The sequence below is a fragment of the Magnusiomyces paraingens genome (genome assembly GCF_902498895.1).
Source record: "Magnusiomyces paraingens strain CBS 517.90 genome assembly, contig: contig3, whole genome shotgun sequence".
Classification (NCBI taxonomy): Eukaryota; Fungi; Ascomycota; class Dipodascomycetes; order Dipodascales; family Dipodascaceae; genus Magnusiomyces; species Magnusiomyces paraingens.
This window is the reverse complement of record NW_022474069.1, coordinates 450001-469571: the sequence shown is the minus strand read 5'-3', so window position 1 is coordinate 469571 and position 19571 is coordinate 450001. Positions and strand designations below refer to the sequence as shown.

Sequence of the window (19571 nt, the reverse complement as noted above, 5' to 3'; positions counted from 1 at the left end):
TGTAGTTTTAATTATATCTACATGTGATAGTTTAAAGAAACAAAAAAAAAAAAAAAAAAAAAAAAAAAACGGGAATTATAAAAACAAGGGGCTTTTTTTTTATTTTTAATTTTTTTGGGTAATCATAAAAATGCTATTAGTGTGTAGTGGGAAATTTTCTGTTTCCACACTGTGGGAAAATTTTCATACACATACACACGCGAGGCGCACTGACATGTTTGCTTAAAATAGCTAAAATGAAATACATTTTTCCTAATTGGGAAGATCGCCGCACGCTATCCATGTGAGTCAAACAATTGGCTTTGAAGCTTTAAAATGTTATAACTGAAATTTTTCCTTGTTTTTTTTTTTTTTTTTTTTTTTTCAAATAAACAATTCGTTCTATTAATAAATTATATTTTACATTCATTTCTATATTTGATTATTATTTAAATAATAAGAAAAAATAAATATAAATTTTGCTCAAACTGAAGAAACTTCCTTACGACGAGCACGCTTGCGCAACCGCTTCTCAATCTTGTGTTGCCGACGATGCCATTGCTTGCGCAATCTACGTAGCATCCGAAGACAAAACTGGTAAATAGGCCAAATCATAATGATTGCCAACATTCCAATCGTAAATGGAATCGAAATGATCCAAAATAAATTGGTACCCTGTCCCAACATTGTAAAATGCTCAAAGTTCATGCCAAAGTAACTGGTCCAAAACGTCAACGGCATAAAAACAACAGTCACAAACGTCAACTGGTTCACACCTTCTCCACTCACATAAAAAATTGTATTGAAAATCATTTCAATCATGTTTTGGGTGTTTTTCCGCATCATATCCAGATCCTGCATGTAGGAAAACAAGTGATCACTAATATCTCCAAAGTACAGCTTAGTCAATGGTGTTATTCCAACCATGGAAGGATTCGAATTAGAAGTCGCCGGGTTCTTGGGAGCTTGCGACAATCCAGCTGCAATAAAGTCCCGCACATTAACTTGAGCATCAGAACTCTTACCCAATGCATACCGTGATGGTGACCGCTTAGCCCCCTGAGAATTGGGCTTCTCGCCAGCAGCCTCCAGAGCATTAATGGCTGCGCTAAGCGCCGGGTTTGTTTTGTTACCATGATTAGCATGGCCATGATTTTTTGTTGTCCCCTTGTGTGCAACTGCAGCTGCAGTATGATCACGTAGAGACTGTACTAGTGTCGAAATCGGCATGATGGTGTTACTCAGCAAGGAAAGCTCAGCCGCCATCAAGTGAAGATCCTGAGTATGTGCCATGGTGGGAGTTACCATAGCATCAACTTCAAGCTCTGTAAATCGGCGCCGGTAAGCAGTAATGATAGGCTGTGCCTGGTCAACAATAATATCAATGATTGCCTGAAGTAACATTGATGGATCGCAAGATTCACGCAACATGGTGGACTTGGTAGAAAGACGAGCAAGCAAAGGTCGCTCAATATCCGGTGCAGATCGCTCAAAAAAGGAAATGACCGTTTTTTGGTTCGTCAAAAACAATGAAACTTGCTCAACGCCCACCGCACGATGGTATTTGGCCAATGGTCGCTTCTTTTCAATAAAGGCAGGTGTTTTCCCGTGTGAGGTTTGCTTCATGTACGTATTGTTCCAATCGTAAATTGTCTTATCTTGCTGCTTTGATAGCCGCCAAGTCAATGACCGAGTAGAGTCATCACCCTGATCACTTGAATCACTTGACGAACTATCACTATCGTAAAATGTAGCTACTTGCTTCACACCAGAGGCAACCTTATGAGTAAACTTGCGCGACATTTTGGATACTCCACTATTGAGAAATGGATTAAGAGTGGAAGTATGAGCACGCTTATGTCCAGGAGATGGGGGTGGTTGTTGAGAAGACATAGTGGTAGCTGCTCTATTTGGTGTTTGAGCCGGTGTTCGAGTCGGTACCCTTGTTGTGGGCCGTGAGGGCTGTGAATCACGGTTCATAATTCCATTCATATCTTGCATTTCCACTCCAGGATTAACAACAACAACTTCTTCCTCATCCTCCTCCTCGTTTTGATCACGAGAAAACCAGCCCTTAAAAAGCCGCGGGAAATGCACATTATGATCAAGCATCCACTCGGCAACAGACCAAGGAACCCAGTACCAAATCCATGACGGCTTAATAGGCTCGCTACTCAAACTCTCCATAGAGTTGCGTCGATGAGAGTGATGGTTTTGTGTACTGTGAGTACTAGCATTTGTTTGTGATCGCCGAATGTGCTCATGATGATCGTTTTTGGAAATGGTCCCCGTCCCTTGGCCACTTCCCTTTGTATTATCTGTAGGTTTGTAAAACACAAGCTTGTGCATAGGCAGCACACAAAAAATATGACTTGGATACATATCGGCTTTAGTGCGTTGAGGGATTTCAACCATATCTTCAATAGCAAGACGATGCAACTGGAACCGCTGCGAAATGGCAGAAATCGTTTCCCATGAAAGCCCATTGACAGAAATCCACCGCACTGAAGACCAAGCAGGCCGGTTATCAAGATGAAAATAAAAGTCGGCATTTTTCTGTTGCGCGCGTGAAATCCCCGGAATTTCAACAACCTCGCCATTTTCGTCCTCGTACTCATAAGTCAAGTCTTCACCTTCCGGGTACACCTCCGTTTGAACCACTCGATAGCGAGTCGCATTATAGTCTACAATTGTCACCACAGATCCAATGCTTTGAAGAATGGCCTGTGTATAACGAATATCAATACCAGGGTCCCATCCAGCACGTCGACGAGCAGCTGCAGCAGATGTCGATGTCATGCTGCGAGAGTAGTATCGGTGCGACTTGACGCGTTTAAGTCTATTGCGCTGTTTTTTGCGCCGAGGGACTTGCTCGGCCTCCAAGTCCACGCCTTCTTCTTCTTCTTCTTCCTCACCAAGAGTATTTGATAAAGCAATAGCCGCCTTGCGTGCCTTGCGTCGTTCCTTTTTAAGTCGGTGAAGCTCAGATGACGGTACAATAGGTTCCTCAATCTTGACAGGACGAGAAGTAGTGTTTTTGGCCCTATTCTCAACAAGATTGGCTTCGTCATTCAAAGTTTCACTGTCGTCCTTTCGGTTCATCATAATTCCAGGCGGCGCTGGAGCGCCATTCCCAACGCTGATTTCCATACCACCGTCATCCTCAAACTCACCTTCATCTTCATTATTAGCTCTATCGTCGCGTCTATCATTGTTGCTGCTACGGTCTTCACCCAAAGAGAAGTAATCGCACTCGCTAGCATAACCCTCGCTCTCATTATCAGAGTCTGAGTGCATGGCATTTGCATGTTTTTGAGCCTGGGACTTGATAATTGATTTGAGACGATACAAAGGATCTGCGCGCCGCTGACTTTTAGAGCTGCGCACGCTGTGCAAACTACTGGACTGACTATTGACACTGTAAAAACTGTGCGCACTAGCAGCACTCAACCGACGACCACCAGGACCTAAATGGTCTGTGTTTTGCGCAACGCCCAAAGTCGATGAAGAGGAGGATATAGTAGGTGCAGTATTTGATCGCAGTGGCACTCTATTAGGGTGAACGTCATGCGCTGTAGTTCCATCTAGAGTCTGGTTGCGGGTACCACCAAACCCAGCGTTGCGGTGGAAGTTCCCAGTGTTGTTGCGGTGCCCAAAAGTGTGCCGAGACTGATTGTTATTGTTATTATTGTTGTTGCTATTACTGGTAGTTTGCTGCTGCTCAGCCAAGTAGTGTTGCTGCTCACCTTGGCCCAAATGGTTGTGGTAGACGTCATTATCTGAGTCTCCATCCGAAGGAATATCCAGAGGACCTGAAGCCGAGGAGGAGGATGAAGATGAAGATGTTGACGACGAAGATGAAGTCGTAACAGACGAGTCACTATCATCCGACGAAAAGAAAGTGGCCTCAACGTCGTTGTAACCGTCAAGCACATTATTATCGTTGGAATCGAAAACAAATGTTCTTCCGTGCTGCTGCGAGGGCGTCATGGTGTAAATATGTGTGGGGTATTATATTCAATAGTTTCTCTTTCTTTCTTTCTTTCTCTCTCTTTCTCTATGAAATTCTAATGAAAAATGAAAGGGGGGGGAAAAAAAGTCTGTTCAGCCCATTATCAGAGATTTTTTCAGGATACCAACATGGTCTGGCTAGTAAGGAAAGAAAACTGAATGGCGCTGGAAGTTTTTTATTTTATTTTTTTTTTTTTTTTATGGTGGATGGTGAGTGGGAAAATTTTCCCGGTAGGTGGTGGACATGCACATGCAGCATCACAACGGGCAGGCTGCACCCATATATAGCATAGAATAGAGGCATCAGATAAACAAAGCAATCAGATTCGAAGAACTAGGATAAAAGCAATCTAGGAATTGTTAATGTTTTGATTATTTAATTAATGAAAAAAAAAAAAAAACATTTACAAGTCCTCTTTACAGATTTGATTATTTTTTTTCATTAAAAATACTAGATCTATGCACAATTTTACCGGTTCCCAAATTTCTGTTGAGGCCCAAAAACATCTTTTTTTGTACCAAAAAAAAGAGCATTTCAAGTCTATTTTGAAGCCAAGACGACATTTTAAAATAGCAACCAGGCTCCATCCGTATATCTAATTGTATATACTTTTAAAAGAAAAATTCCCTCTAAAGTAGCCCATTACCACACGTGTAGCCAGCCAGTGGACTCCTTTTCTCTGAAAAATGTTGTAGTTTAGCACTCATGTTAGTAATGAATGTTTGAAAAAAAAAAAAAAAAAAAAAAAAGAAAAACTCGCAGGTACGGCTAATAATGCGGCTCTGCCAAAAAAATGTAAATTTCTATATTTAGGTTTTGGTGATTTTGTTCAATCGATTCAAGTACGAATAGAAACTCTTGAGTAAATCCTTGAGCCCACCATTCTTGGCCTTGGTCAAAATGTCTGAGGCTTCTCCCTTTGTGATATCTTCAACCCATTCTAAATTATCCTCTGGAGTACTGGTTTCAGGCTCAGTGTTTTCTCCCCCGCGTCTTTTGTTGCGCTCTTTAAGAAACTTGTTGTGAAGACTCGTAATCTCGCGACTCTCAAGAGTTTTTTTCAGCAACTTCTTTATCAAATCAACTTGAGCACTGCTAGCAGGTTGATTGCGCCATGGCGCTCGTCGCTGAACCATATACGGGCTCTCAAAATATTTCTCCGTCAATGAATCAGCAGCTCTTAGAGCCACCTTGTTTGGTAGTTTCTCGGCAACAGTTTGTTTAATTGTGTACTTCTTTTTTCTAGAATCAACCTTTTCAAAATCTTTTAACTTTTTAATCCCTTGTTTATTTCCATGCTCATTAATTAGATGCTCCAAATAGGTGTATTGGTCCACAACTTCAAACTTTTCCAAGCGCCAGGTATCTTCCTTGTCAGGTTCATTAGGCTCCAAAACTAGATTTAGTTGTTTTTCCTTACCTGTAAGAACATACATGTTGTCTTTAATAGGAACCCAAGCATATGGACTAGTAAAGATATCCAAACGAGGCTTTTTGGACTTGGACTTATTCTTATCAGGTTTCATGCCCAAAAAATCCACAATTCCCTCGTAAGTTTCAATTTTAATTTTATCCACATCAATACCAGGAGGAACATTTTCAGGAATATTCTCTTCTTTTTCTTTCTTTTCCTTCTCTTCCTTTTCTCTTTCTTCCCTTTCCCTCTCTTTCTTTCTCTTCTCTTCATTCATTTCCTCAATTTCCTTCAAAGAAACATCTTCAACCAAATCATTTGGATCCAATCCCATAAGTGTAGGAGTCGTATACATGCCACTCTTTTGTGCAGAAGTGCTTCCCACAAAATCAATTAAATGACAGTGTTCTTTCCCAGGGTGTAACCTTAATCCACGGCCCACCATTTGTACTAATAAAGATTCCGAGCGGGTGGGTCGCAGAAGCATTATTGCGTCAATATTGGGAATATCAGTTCCTTCTGTCAAAATAGCACAATTGATGAGCACGGGTGTCTCTCTATTTTTAAACCGCTTAAGAATGGCAGCACGTTCTCCATCAGGAGTTTTGGAAGAAATGTATTCTGCAGATATATTATGTTCTTGGAATTTTGTCGCAAGATCTTCGGCATGTTTAATGTCGACACAAAAAATTAAAGTCGAAAGATACTTTTCCAAGCATATCCGTTTCCAAATCTTGACCACAAGTTCATTGATTTCGTTTGTATTTAAAATTTTGGAAAGTAGCCCAGAATTGTAATCACCACGCTTAGATGGTGGTTTGATTTTTCGAATACTGGGGCTTTTTAAAGTATTTGTCATGAGTCTCTGTCGCTCTTGTTCTTCCCATTTTGCATTTTCTTCATCAAGAAGCGGCTGCAAATCATAAGAAGCTTTGATAGTTGTAAGTCTTAAATCAGAAAGAAACCCATCTTTAATCATTTCCATCATGCTTCGGTGGTATACTACATGGTCCATGGCAGACTTTAAGCTTAATCCATCGAGCCGCGAAAATGTAGCAGAAAAGCCAGCTACATAAATTTTGGTTTCTGGAGTTCCTGCTCCAAAAAACTTAAGGATCTTTAAATATGTAGGCGCCGCGGCATGATGGGCCTCATCTACAATAATTAGTTTAAATCTTTTTGGATCAAACTGAGGGTATTCTAAGCGTTTTAAAGATTTGGTAGTTAATGTTGGCACGGAAGCTACAATAACATCTGCATCAACATCTGCACATTCCTTCCCCATTTCAATCTGGACTTTTAAATGCGGGCAAACCCGTTGAACTGTATCACGAGCCTGAGTTGCGAGCTCGCGACGGTGTACGAGGATCAGTACGCAAGAGCCTTGGCCTGGCTGTGGAGTGATTTGAGATAAAAGATGGGAAAAAATAACTGTTTTTCCTGAGCCCGTAGCAAGTGAAACAGCGATGCGGTTTTTCCCATTGGCAAATGATTCAAGGCATTCCTTGATACACTCATTTTGGTATGACCGAAGAGATATTTTGTGTGAGTTTTGGGTGAGTGAAGAATCAATGTTTAAAAAACCAACTGAGGGTTCAGTTAAACGACGAATAAAAACTAGACCAGAAGTACATTTTCGAGAACCAGGCTGTACAATAGTAGATCGTATCAGGCATCCTTTTGATTGTTGCAGATACCGGAGCAAAATCATGTCAGGTCTTGGTAGGTTTGATTGAAAGAAAAAAAAAATAAAAATAAAAATAAAAAAATGAAGAAATTATGGTTAAATCAGTGAGAACATTCTTTAAAATACGCATGTTACGGGTATCTTTGGGGCCGGTTTGTAAAATATTAGCAACAAGAGTTTGTCAGCATTTTCTTTTACAAACACATTTTAATAACATTACCCAACAGTCACCTTGGATCAACATCCCTGGAATTAAATATAAAAGAGCACATGTTTTTCTAATATTAATTGAAATACAAAAAAATATAAAATAATGAAAACTATTTTCAGGGTGATTTTACTATTCCTGGCGGTGCTGCTAGGGGTGGTTCAAGGCGAGCATACAAACAACTGGGCGGTGCTGGTATCAACATCGCGGTTTTGGTTCAACTACAGACACATGGCCAACGTGCTGAGCATGTATCGCACTGTCAAGCGTCTGGGTATTCCAGACTCGCAGATCATTTTGATGTTATCTGACGACGTTTCGTGCAATCCTCGCAATCTTTTCCCCGGAAAAGTGTACAACAATGCAGACCGTGCGTTGGACTTATATGGCGATAATATCGAGGTAGACTACCGAGGTTATGAAGTGACAGTGGAGAACTTTATTCGCCTACTGACAGACCGGTGGGATGGAGACAAGCAGCCGCGATCTAAACGACTTCTTACGGACGACCGGTCTAATATTTTCATCTACATGACGGGACACGGAGGGAATGAGTTTCTCAAGTTTCAGGATGCGGAGGAGATTGGAGCTCAGGACATTGCAGATGCATTTGAGCAAATGTGGGAAAAGCGGCGGTACAATGAGATTCTATTTATGATCGATACATGCCAGGCCAATACTATGTATTCGCGGTTCTATTCGCCCAATATTTTGGCGGTAGGGTCGTCGAAGCTTGACGAGAGCAGTTACTCGCATCATGCAGACACAGATGTTGGTGTTGCGGTGATTGACCGATTTACGTACTACAATTTGGAGTTTTTGGAGAAGGTTGACCGCCAGTCGAAAACGACGATTGCGGATTTGTTTGCGTCGTATAACCCGAAGGACATTCACTCGAATCCAGGGATCCGCGCGGACCTGTTTAAGCGGGATCTCAAGGACGTCCTGGTGACGGACTTTTTCGGGAGTGTGCAACATGCTGAGGTAGACAACAGCACACACAATGGGACTGACGTTGACACCATTCTCAAGAACCTGATGGTTTCCGAGGAGCTTAGAGACAAGATTGTTGGGCGGGGGGGGAACACCACGGAGGTTGAAACCCCAGAAGTTGCATCATCAACAGCAGCAGCGGCAGCAGCAGCCGGACCTAAGGAAGAGACTGGGAAGCCATTGCCCGAGGCTGATGACTCTGCGCACGGCCCATTGTCGGTGCTCGGTCCCGCAACCATAGCCGCAATTGCAGCAGTGGTTTTCATCGGGTCATCGCTTGTACGGTTATAAGTAGGAATAGAAAGAAAGAAAGAGAGAGAGTGAGAGAGAAAAGGGTTTTATATATATAAATTTTACAGTATAAAAATAAAAAAATAATTAATTAATTGGCGTATTGAATACGTGAGCGCAGACACACACACACTATTATATATATACATATATAACTTCCACCCGCACTCACCCCACTCTTTTGTTGTGTATGAGTGTATCCAGTCTAAAGATGATTAGGGCAATTAATTTCTGCGGGTGGCCAACACTCTGCCGAAGGGTCTCAAGCAGCCCATTGTAAAGCTCAAGTCTCCACGTATAAATAGCCCGGGTTTTCCCATAATTTCTCTCTTCCCCTTTTTTTTTTTTTTTTTTTTTTTTTTTTACTTTTTAATATCTATTTTGAGACAATATCTTATTATATATATAAATTCTCAATTCCAACCTTTAATTCCTACTCAATTCTTCCTTTTTTTGTTCTTTTTTTTTCCCCTCCATAACAATCTTCATCTTTTGTAACAAAATTATCACAATGGCTACCAACTACACTACCTTCAACCAGGCCACAGACCTCCCCACATGGTCCAAGCTCGAGGAACTGCACGCCAAAAAGGGCAAGAGCCTTTCTGTAAAGGAAGAGTTTGCCAGCAATCCCAAGCGCTTTGAAGAGTTTACCCGTACTCTGACCAATTACGACGGTAGCAAGGTTCTTTTTGACTTTAGTAAAAACATTGTGGACGAAGAGATTTTGGCCACTCTTTTACAGCTCGCCAAGGATGCAAAGATTGAGGAGCTGCGCCAGGCTCTGTTTGCCGGTGACCACATCAACTTTACCGAAAACCGTGCTGTGTACCACATGGCGCTACGTAACACTCAGGGCCGACCCATGAAGGTCAATGGCGTCGACACTACCAAGGAGGTCCACAGCGTACTTGCACACATGAAGGAGTTTTCTGACTCTGTGCGCTCCGGTGAGTGGACAGGTTACTCAGGCAAGAAGATCACTGATATTGTCAACATTGGCATTGGTGGCTCTGATCTGGGGCCTGTTATGGTCACCGAGGCTCTTAAGGCATACTCTCAACGCGATCTGCATGTCCACTTTGTTTCCAACATTGATGGTACCCACACTGCTGAAACCTTACGCGGACTCAATCCTGAGACTACATTATTCCTTGTGGCCTCCAAGACTTTTACGACTGCCGAGACGGTGACCAATGCCACCTCAGCCAAGAATTGGTTTTTGGCGACTGCTAAGGACCCCAAACACATTGCAAAGCATTTTGTTGCGCTTTCTACCAATGCCGAAAAAGTCAAGGAATTTGGCATTGACACCAAAAATATGTTTGGTTTTGAGGACTGGGTTGGTGGCCGTTACTCTGTGTGGTCTGCCATTGGCTTATCTGTTGCCCTGTATATTGGCTACGAGAACTTTGAAGCCTTTTTGAAGGGTGGTGAGGCTGTTGATAAGCACTTTGTCGAGACCAAGTTGGAGGACAATATCCCTGTGATTGGTGGTCTGCTTTCAGTGTGGTACAATAACTTTTTTGGTGCTCAAACACACTTGGTTGCGCCGTTTGACCAGTACCTGCACCGATTCCCAGCTTACTTGCAGCAGCTGTCGATGGAATCTAATGGTAAGTCTGTGAACCGAGCCAATGAGTTTGTCAAGTATGAGACAGGTACCATTTTGTTTGGTGAGCCTGCAACAAATGCTCAACACTCATTCTTTCAGTTGGTTCACCAGGGCACCAAGCTGATTCCCGCAGACTTTATTCTTGCTGCTCAGTCGCATAATCCCATTGAGGGCAACTTGCACCAGCGCATGTTGGCTTCCAATTATTTTGCACAGGCCGAGGCATTGATGGTTGGCAAGCCCAAGGCAGTTGTGGAGGCTGAAGGTACTAAGCCTGAGCTTGTGAACCACAAGATTTTCCAGGGCAACAGACCCACGACATCGATTCTTGCACAGAAGATTACACCTGCAACATTGGGTGCGCTGATTGCATACTACGAGCACGTTACATTTGTTGAGGGTGCCATTTGGAACATCAACTCGTATGACCAGTGGGGAGTTGAGCTGGGCAAGGTTCTTGCTAAGGTTATTGGTGAGGAGCTCAAGGATAAGAAGCCTGTGTCAACACATGATGCGTCTACCCAGGGTCTTATTAACCAATTTAAAGAATGGTCTATTTGAGGTGGTTTTATTATTATTATATTATTGTTATTGTTATTTGGCTTTACTATTTTTGCGTTTTATTTAATTGAGTTTTCAAAAAAAAAAAAAAAAAAAAAGTATTTTTTTTTTTTGTTTGTTTGTTTTGAATTGATTGATAAGGTGGAATTGACTTAAAAAGGAGGACTAGGAGGAGTAGAAGGAAGAAGTTATTGTGGGCAACCCTTAACCTGTTTTAATAATAAGTTGTATACTTTAAAGTGTAAGGTTTATGTCATATGTGACAAGTTGTAGATACTATCTTAGGTCAGATTGCACTCTCTTCAATTGGTCTTTTTTTTTATTCTCTCGTTAGTGCACGCAAATCACTTAAAAAAAAAAAATAAAAAAAAAAACCGCTGAGGTTTCATTCAATCGTTGCTTCTCCTCTTTGAACAAAAAAACAAAAAAAAACCCTCCAGATAGATAAAAAAAATTTTACAATACTTTTCTTTCTCTGTTTTTTTTTTTTTGTTCTTCTTGAAATCTATTAAAACTTCAAGAATTTCTTGTTACTATTTATTTTTTTTTCTTTAATTTATAGAAAATCCAAAAAAAAAAAAAAACGAGTTTCAATTCAAATTACTGGGTGCGAGATAAAGACTTTCATACAAAAGACTACAAGACTTAAACATCACCATATATAGTTTATTAGAAGAAGAAAAAAAAAAAAAAAAAAAAAACTCACAAACACAAAAGAAATGCCCGCAAGAAGGCTCTCAAGAGCCGTGCTGACCACGGTACTCCGGCCCGTGGCTTCAGCAACCGCAATTCATTCGACAAGTATTAATAGCAATGTATGTTTGCCAGGCTCTATTTCTGCAGTAGCTACACGCCGACAACAACAACAATGCATTGCCACAATGGTACCCGGTTCATCATCTGGACTTTATTCGGAGAATACGACTCCGCACCGTGAAGTCATGGATGGTTCTGAGGCTGAGTATCTTGAAACAAGCAGTGGTGGTAATGGTGGTTGTGAGAAAGACAATGGCCACAAGAATCGCAATAACAGTAGCAGTAACAGTAACAAGTTTATGGACCAAGATACGGTGTTGTTGACAGAAGACGAAACTCAGGTGCTCCAGCGATTGGGACTGACAAGTAATGCAGGAGAACAATACCAGAGACTAGGAGCGCAACATGTTACAGGCTCTGGGTTGGCGCAGGTGTTAGGCGCGCTTGCAGCTGCTGCCGGGCTTCGTGGCGCTGATCTAGTGACAGGTGCAAACCCCGGGCCCGAGTCTCTTTTTAGCAACGTTACTTGCAACACATCTAAGACTACGACGACTACAGAGGCCTCTGCCCATGCAACCACTAATAATATCAATATGAGCATTCGCAATGGTAATAATAATGACCCAGGAAATAACAACCGTGGTGGAGGCAACGGCGGTGGCGGTGACGGAGGGTCGTACATTCAAAAACTGGAGAACCTGGCACGTCTGGTGGCCGATATTGATGCACGGGTCCCACACATGCTTCACTCTGCAAGCACGGCATCACCAGTGTCCAACAAAATGGAATTGTCGCCAGATATTGTGTTACGGTTGTTCCCTGACAGCCGTCAGTTTTATGAGACGGAGGTTGAGGATGAAGAGAGTGGAGATGGTGCGGCTGCGGGGTCAAATAAAGATGAGGCTCAAGGAGAATCTTCTACATCTACATCGTCTTCTACACATAAAAAAAAAAAAAGAAAACTGCACCTCAAAATCCCATTACCAGGAACAGGATTCGGACCCTTTTCGCACGGTGCAGGGTCAGCTCCAGGTCTTATGAGACCTTCCTTCCACGGCGGGTTGTCCGGATACCCTCAGTTGGGTCGTGAATCGTCTTCGTCTTCATCTGCATCTTCATCTTCATCTTCTTCCTCCATCAACGACAACAACGACGGGTCCAACGGCAACAGCAATGGTAATAATGGAATGTATCTTTCAGTGCCGATTCCACAAATCATCAAGGGCCGTGTTGCATATTCAGCAGCCATTCGGGCAGTTCAGTTGGTGGCAACGACCCTATTTGTACGTCCTGAAACACAGTTGCATGTCATTTCGTCGTATTTTGTGGGGCCCAGTGGTGAGTTGTTGTCACTTGGCGGTGGCTCACGGGCTGGGGTATTTGCGCCTGTTCGTGGAACAGATTTAGAGCAAGATGGAGATGAAAGAAATAATGGTGAAGGGAATGGGGATATCAATGAGGGAGAAAATTCAGGAGATACCTTGCCGCCACCGTCATCGTCACATAATCATAATCATCGTCATCATCATGATCACAGACATGCAGGGAAAACAGCAGCACATCAGGTTGCAGAAATGCTTGAGGGTGAGAGGGCTTCTGTTGTGCCCAAGAAGTATGTTATCAAATGGCGGACATGTTCTGAGGGGTGGTGTCATCATGGAGAGAGTAGCAGTTCATTATCTTCGTCTTCTTCTACGTCTTCTACGTCTTCTACGTCTTCTACGTCTTCTACGTCTTCTACGTCTTCTTCTTCGGTTCCTCTTTCGAGCCTAAAGTCTGATTCTGAATCGGCTGTAGGAAGTTCTGATGAAAACCCATTTTCGTTAGTAGAGAGGGTTATTCGTAAAGCCATGATGACATTAAGTCCACGTGCGGGAGGTGGCAGTGGTAGTGGTAGTAGTAGTGGCAGTGGGAATGGTTCTGCGTCTTATCTTATGGGTATTTTCGAATTTGAATTTACAGGAGATTGTACTCAGATTAATGTACATACGATCCAGGATGTGGAGCATTTGCGGGATGCGGTTGAAGATGATGTGGTGATAAGTCCAGCCTCGACTGCGTTTTTCTGAGAGAGAGAGAGAGAGAGAGAGAGAGAAACTTGGACAGTTTTTCTAAGGCTTGAATTTTGTTTATATGAATGAAGAAATAAGTAAATAAATGTATATAATAATAATAATAAAATCTACTGATTTCAATATCATCGTGACCTTTTTTTTCTTTTTTTTTTTAATCCTCACCCCCCATTTGTATATACGCCAACCTTACGTTTGGATTTCTTTTATTTTCTGTTTTTTTTATTTGTTTTTTTTTTTTTCTTCTTCTTCTTCTTCTTCTTCTTCTTCTTCTTCTTCTTCTTCTTCTTCTTCTTCTTCTTCTTCTAAATTACTTACTTTAAACAGACTTTTTCTTTTTCTTTTTTTTTTGTTGGGAAACGTTTTGGTCATCACGAAGAAGAAGAAGAAGAACGAAAAGGACTCGGAGGTGGAGGTGGAGGTGGTGGATTTTTATATGTGGAAGTTGCCGTTTTAATTTGCAATTACTGTTTGCAACAACAACAACAAAAAAAAAAAAAAAAAAAAAAAAAAAAAGGATTGTGGGGGGGGAATTAAGAAATAAAAAAAAATTTGGAAGTTTAAAGATTTTTATTTTTATTTTTATTTATTTATTTATTTATTTATTTATTTTTTTTTTTTAGTTAGCTTTCCGGAATGACGATCGGAGCGGGTTTATTAGTATATAAATATATAGTTAAACACAATGTTATATAACAAGTTATAACTTGTTGCACAAATAAATAAATAAATAAATAAAATAAAAAGGCATTTTCAAAATGAAAACCTCGGCTGGTTGATTAACCTTTTTATTTCCTTTTTAATTTATATATATATATATATATATATATAAATATATATTTTTTTTTTCAAAGTTCAGAGAAATCTTATTGTTAGTATATATAGAAGTCTGTCTCTCCGGTTTTCTCCACCTTAACCTCCCCGCATTTTCTTAAATATATTTATATTCATCTACTAAACACAAGACATGTAAATTTTTATACACACAAAAAAACAATTTTTTTTGATACAAAAAAGAAAATATATATATATATATAAAAAAAAAGTATATAAATAAATAAATATATATAATAATAATTAATAAGTCATCACATCATAAAAATATAAAAAAAAAACAAGAAAGGTTTTTTTTTGTTAATTTTTTTTTTTTAAATTTTTTTTTATAATTTTATTATTAAGTCCCCAAATTTGTTATTTTTTTTCTTTTTTTTTCATAAAAAATATTTCTTTTTCCTTTCTTTATTTTTTTTTTTTTTTTTTTTGGTTTCTTGTATTTAAAAAAAAATGCAATAAATATCATGGTTCTTCGTATATTCGTGATGGCGTTTGAAAGGCGTTATTAATATTACTTTAGGCAATTTATTTCAAATGCTGGTTTAGTTGGGTTTGCTGCTGTTTCTTTTTTGCTATAAAGCAAAAAAAATCTTTAAAAAAAAATAAAAGTCGTAAATGCATCAAATCTTCAAAAAAAATAAAAAAATCATCAAAAGTAAAAAAAAAAAACAAATCTATTGCTTTTTTTTTTCTCTCTCATATCTCAAAAAAAAAAAATTCCCATCAAGGCTTATTTTCTATTCTATCATCCCTAGAAAAAAAGGGCCTTTTTAACTTTAAAATATCTTCCTAATCAGATAATATTTTTTTTTCTCTTCAACTCAACGTAGGAACAGCCCAGTTATTATTGCGCGACGACATCATGGGTGGAACACCAGTCCCACCAGATCCAAATTTCTTGGGCGCAAGCTTTGTGGTAGATGATGCATTGTTGTTCTTCTTCTTCTTCTTCTTGTTATTATTATTATTATTACCCGCACTTGCAGTCGTAGCACCACCAGTGGTACCAGAACCGTTTGTGTTCCCAAAATCATCAGTATTCTCTTCAAGAGCCATCTCGCTCCGGAGCGGAGATGTCACGCGAACTTGCGCACCAGTCTTGGAAGAAGAAGAAGATAGAGACGAGGGAAATAACGGGGTACGCGAAAATGAGTGTTCCGTCAAATCCAGCATGCGCTGAACCTCATATTCATCAAAGTCGTCATCGTCAAAGTCGTCATCAAAGTCGTCAAAAGCGAACGAGTTCCACAAAGCATTGTTTTTGGGTATAACAATCGATGAGGGAGTAGGTGTTGCCGTGGCACTAGAACTAGGTTTGGTGGAAGAAGAAACAAGAGGTGAGGTGATAGTCGTGGCATTGGCGGTGGCTGCGGATGTAGCTATAGCTGAGACTGTTGTTGGGGATGAAACAGTAGCAGTTGCAGAAGCCGCGGCATGAGTAGTAGTAGTAGTAGCAGCAGCAGCAGCAGCAGCAGCAGTAGCAGCAGTAGCATTACGGCGAACAACCGAAGAGTAACCAACAGGATTACTAGCACCTATGACAACACTGCGACGACTACTATTGACGCTGCTAATGCTATCGTCATTAGAAGGAACTAACGAAGGTACAGAGTAAACCGATGACGTGTCATCAATATGGGCGCCATGCATGTTGCGGCCAAGATCGCTAAGAGCAGATCCAAGCTCATCCATAGCAAAGACTTCATCATCGTCATCATCATCATCAACACCATCATGGTAGTCCTCTTCTTCAGTAACAGACTCCATAAAGAGACGGCCATGTTGAGGAACAAGAGGGGTTGTTGTTGATGATGAAAACACTTGTGAGACACGTTTGCCATTGTCATAGTAACGGGACTGAGACACACCGCGGGAACTTCCAGAGTTGTTTGAGGCGGAGATACCATTGTGATGGTGGTTGGCAAAGTAGGAAGGGTTTGGTGGGGTGAATTGCATTGTGCGACTCCAAGAGTGGCTGAGCAAACTCTCACTGAGAATTTGGTGCGACATGTTAAGAGGAGTGCGCAAAGGTTCACGGTTATTGTTAGTGGGGACAATCTTATGGAGAGTAGCAGAAGGGATACTGGCAGTACCAGTAGCCAAGATGCTTGCAGAGAGGTGGGATGGGGTTGAAATGCCATTAGTAGGCGTATTATATGGGGGTCGTAACAAATTAGTAGGGGGTGCTGTAGTAGCAAGGGGGTCATTAGTGGTCGTAACGTTAAGACCCGAGTCAGGCAAAGCAATAGGAACAGGTTCGGTGACAAGGGTTGATTTGGTGGTGGCTTCAGTAGATGCATTAGGAGTGGCAATAGAAGCAGTAGCAGCAGTAGCAGTAGTAGCAGTAGTAGCAGTAGTAGCAGTAGTAGTAGCAACGGTGACTGCTGGAATAGTAGCAGTAGTAGCAGCAGAAACAACAGCCGAAGCCGAAGCCGAAGCCGAAGCCGAAGCATCAGCGGCAGCAGAAGCAAGAGAAACAACAGGAACAGCAACAGGAGCGGCGTCAACCTTTATAGGGATGCCAGCAATCGGGGCACTGCTTGTTGTAATAGGAGTAGAGTCAAGTTTGGAGGAGGCAGCAACAGAAGGAAGACGAGATGAAGATGAAGAAACACGCGAGAGAACAACTGGAGTGGGAGTAACAACAGTAGCATTTGCAACAGTACCCTTGACAGATTCATCATTGACAGAAACATCAGAGAGAGAAACCTGGCTAGATGTTGCAGCAATAGCATTGTTGTCGCCATAATAATAATCATCTTCATCTGTGGTCCAAGACTCGACTTGAAGAAGACTCTCACGGAAACGGTCCAAAGAACGGTTATCCGGGTCGAGGGTTAAAGAATGTCTGAGGCAAACAAAGGTGTCATCAGATAATGTTGGGAAGATGTCAAAAAGGGCTTCACGGTCAGACGCAAAGTCAAGAAAAAGCTTATCCTTTTGGCATGCAGATGTAAAGGGGTTGCGTCCAAACAAAATATTGAGAAGGCAGATACCCAAAGACCAAATGTCAACCTTTTCAGCATCGTATGAGTCGATATTGTTTTGGTCGAAAAGTTCTGGGGCCATGTAGCGCTCTGAGCCAACGCCAAACTCCGAGTTGTAGCGTTCAGTAGTAGCAAGCCCCCAGTCGGCCAAGCGGACAGAGCCATCTTGAGCAATCAAAATGTTTTCCGGCTTGATGTCTCTGTGGTAGACGCCATGGTTGTGAGCATACTTGACAGCGTCAATTAATTGGAGCATAAATGGAAGGACTTCGTTAGGACCTGGGCCTTTATCTGCACGGATGGCTTCGTAGAGGTCACCTTCAGGGCAATATTCCATGACTAGATAAGTGGCTTCATCATCTTCAAATGAGTCAAGAATAGAGCAAATGTACTTGTAGTGGCCGAGGTGCTTATGAATGGCGATTTCTTCTCTGGCTTCGTCCAAAGCCGTGGGATCGTCTTTCTGCTTGATGATGCACTTTATGGCTACAAGAGAGTTGCGAGACCATGTATCTTTGGCAAGGGAGACACTGCCAAAGGATCCATGGTTGATTGCAGCAACAATCTTGTAGCGGTCGTTAATAAACTGGTTAGGCTTGAGATTTGAAGAAATTGTCATTGTAGTAGAGTAGTTGCAGTAGTAGCAATATATGTGTTTAAAATATTATAGCCTTATTAAAGAGACAGTAAGAGGAAAGAAATGCAGAGAAAGAGAGGTAGAAGAGTTGCCAGAAGCGAGCCGTGGCTCTAAAGGATGAGTGAAGGAGGAGGAGGGTGGAGGAGAAGGGTGGAAAGCAAGTGTTATAAAGTCAGCAGAATTGATTTTTTTTTGAATGAATAGCTGACGATAAGGTCGTTTATGGTTGAAAAAAAAAGGGAAAGCCGGTAGAAGGGAGTTTTATAACAGTCGGTCGGCGAGGATGGGTTTGTTGATATTTATTTTGAAAAAAAGATGATGGTGATGATGATATTGAATGTTATAAAAGAAACCCCTGCTTTATATTTTTTTTTTGGTTTTTTTTTTTTTAATAATTTTTTTTTTTTAATTTTTTAAAAAAAAGATTTAGTAGTAGCTGGATATTATAAGATCTTATGATTCAGTACTGTATGTGTATGTGGGATGTTGTTGTAGTGTAATGATTTGGTTGGCTGGGATTAATTGGAGAGTTTTTTTTTTTTGTTGGATAATTTATATATATATATGCTGTGTGTGTATGTGTATGTGTGTGGTGGTGGTGGTGGTGTTTGTTGTTATCTAAAGATACGTTTTAGGCATAGAGTGCGTTTGTGTGTTGTTGTTGTTGATAATGTACAAATGGCAAATAAAAGTTAAGTTTCTATGAGGGGTTTTTTTTTTTACTGACAAAAAAAAATTAAAAAAATGAATAAAAAAAAAAAAGGTCTTCTAATAAAGATGCGAAGATGATGATGATGATGATGATAATTTTATATAAAAATAAATGAAGGTTTATAAAAAAAAAAAAAAAAAAAAAAAAAAAAAAAAAAAATAAGGAAATTTATAGAAATATATATAAATATAAAAAAAAAAAAAAAAAAATAAGATAATAATAATAAAAAAAAAAAAAATTAAAGAGAAGGCGGGAAAACCGGCGGTTTTATATGAAGGCAGTTATTTTCTTTTATTATTTGTTGTTGTGACTAAATAAATAAAAAAAAAATAAAATCCATTACTGCCAACCTTTTTTTTTTATTTTTAATAGCACACATTTAATATTTCTCTCTCCACTCCCCCCTCCTCTTTCTTTACACCAACAAAAAAAAAAAAAAAAAAAAGTGCTGCCAACATTTATTACTATTACTATTACTACTACTATTAATACTATTATTATTATTATTATTATTACTGCTGCTGCTGCTGCTGCTGCCACACCTGCCGTAGCCGCTGCTGTCAACTGCAGTATATGTGATTACATAATTTCTTACTTGTCTGGCCCAAAAACCCACATACACACACACACACAAGTACGCGTGATTGGTTACGTAATTAATTTAAGTAAGCTGACTCACCTGCCGTATCATTTCCTTAACATTCTATAATTAACCCAAATAAACCCAAACCCAACCAACCAAAAAAAAAAAAAAAAAAGAAATGTTTTGTGTGTTTATTTTTATGTTTTTCCACCAAGTTCTAAAAGTCTCCA

General features: G+C 40.3%; 6 protein-coding genes across 6 annotated transcripts; 3 read left to right on the top strand and 3 right to left on the bottom strand.

Annotated features, from left to right (window-relative positions):
- Positions 1 to 462: 462 nt before the first annotated feature.
- Positions 463 to 3969, bottom strand: SAPINGB_P003456 (uncharacterized protein; the record flags this gene model as incomplete). Its single annotated transcript, XM_031998174.1, has 1 exon — positions 463 to 3969. The coding sequence occupies one exon, from the start codon at positions 3967 to 3969 to the stop codon at positions 463 to 465; it is 3507 nt and encodes a 1168-aa protein (XP_031854065.1).
- An 831-nt stretch (positions 3970 to 4800) lies between these two features.
- Positions 4801 to 7116, bottom strand: SAPINGB_P003455 (uncharacterized protein; the record flags this gene model as incomplete). Its single annotated transcript, XM_031998173.1, has 1 exon — positions 4801 to 7116. The coding sequence occupies one exon, from the start codon at positions 7114 to 7116 to the stop codon at positions 4801 to 4803; it is 2316 nt and encodes a 771-aa protein (XP_031854064.1).
- Positions 7117 to 7405: 289 nt separating this feature from the next.
- Positions 7406 to 8584, top strand: SAPINGB_P003454 (uncharacterized protein; the record flags this gene model as incomplete). The annotated part of the gene is made up of 1 exon (XM_031998172.1): positions 7406 to 8584. The coding sequence occupies one exon, from the start codon at positions 7406 to 7408 to the stop codon at positions 8582 to 8584; it is 1179 nt and encodes a 392-aa protein (XP_031854063.1).
- A 511-nt stretch (positions 8585 to 9095) lies between these two features.
- SAPINGB_P003453 (uncharacterized protein) lies at positions 9096 to 10760 on the top strand (the record flags this gene model as incomplete). The annotated part of the gene is made up of 1 exon (XM_031998171.1): positions 9096 to 10760. The coding sequence occupies one exon, from the start codon at positions 9096 to 9098 to the stop codon at positions 10758 to 10760; it is 1665 nt and encodes a 554-aa protein (XP_031854062.1).
- A 719-nt stretch (positions 10761 to 11479) lies between these two features.
- On the top strand, positions 11480 to 13585 carry SAPINGB_P003452 (uncharacterized protein; the record flags this gene model as incomplete). Its single annotated transcript, XM_031998170.1, has 1 exon — positions 11480 to 13585. One exon carries the CDS (start codon positions 11480 to 11482, stop codon positions 13583 to 13585), a length of 2106 nt encoding a protein of 701 aa, XP_031854061.1.
- A 1653-nt stretch (positions 13586 to 15238) lies between these two features.
- Positions 15239 to 18028, bottom strand: SAPINGB_P003451 (uncharacterized protein; the record flags this gene model as incomplete). Its single annotated transcript, XM_031998169.1, has 1 exon — positions 15239 to 18028. One exon carries the CDS (start codon positions 18026 to 18028, stop codon positions 15239 to 15241), a length of 2790 nt encoding a protein of 929 aa, XP_031854060.1.
- Positions 18029 to 19571: the final 1543 nt, after the last annotated feature.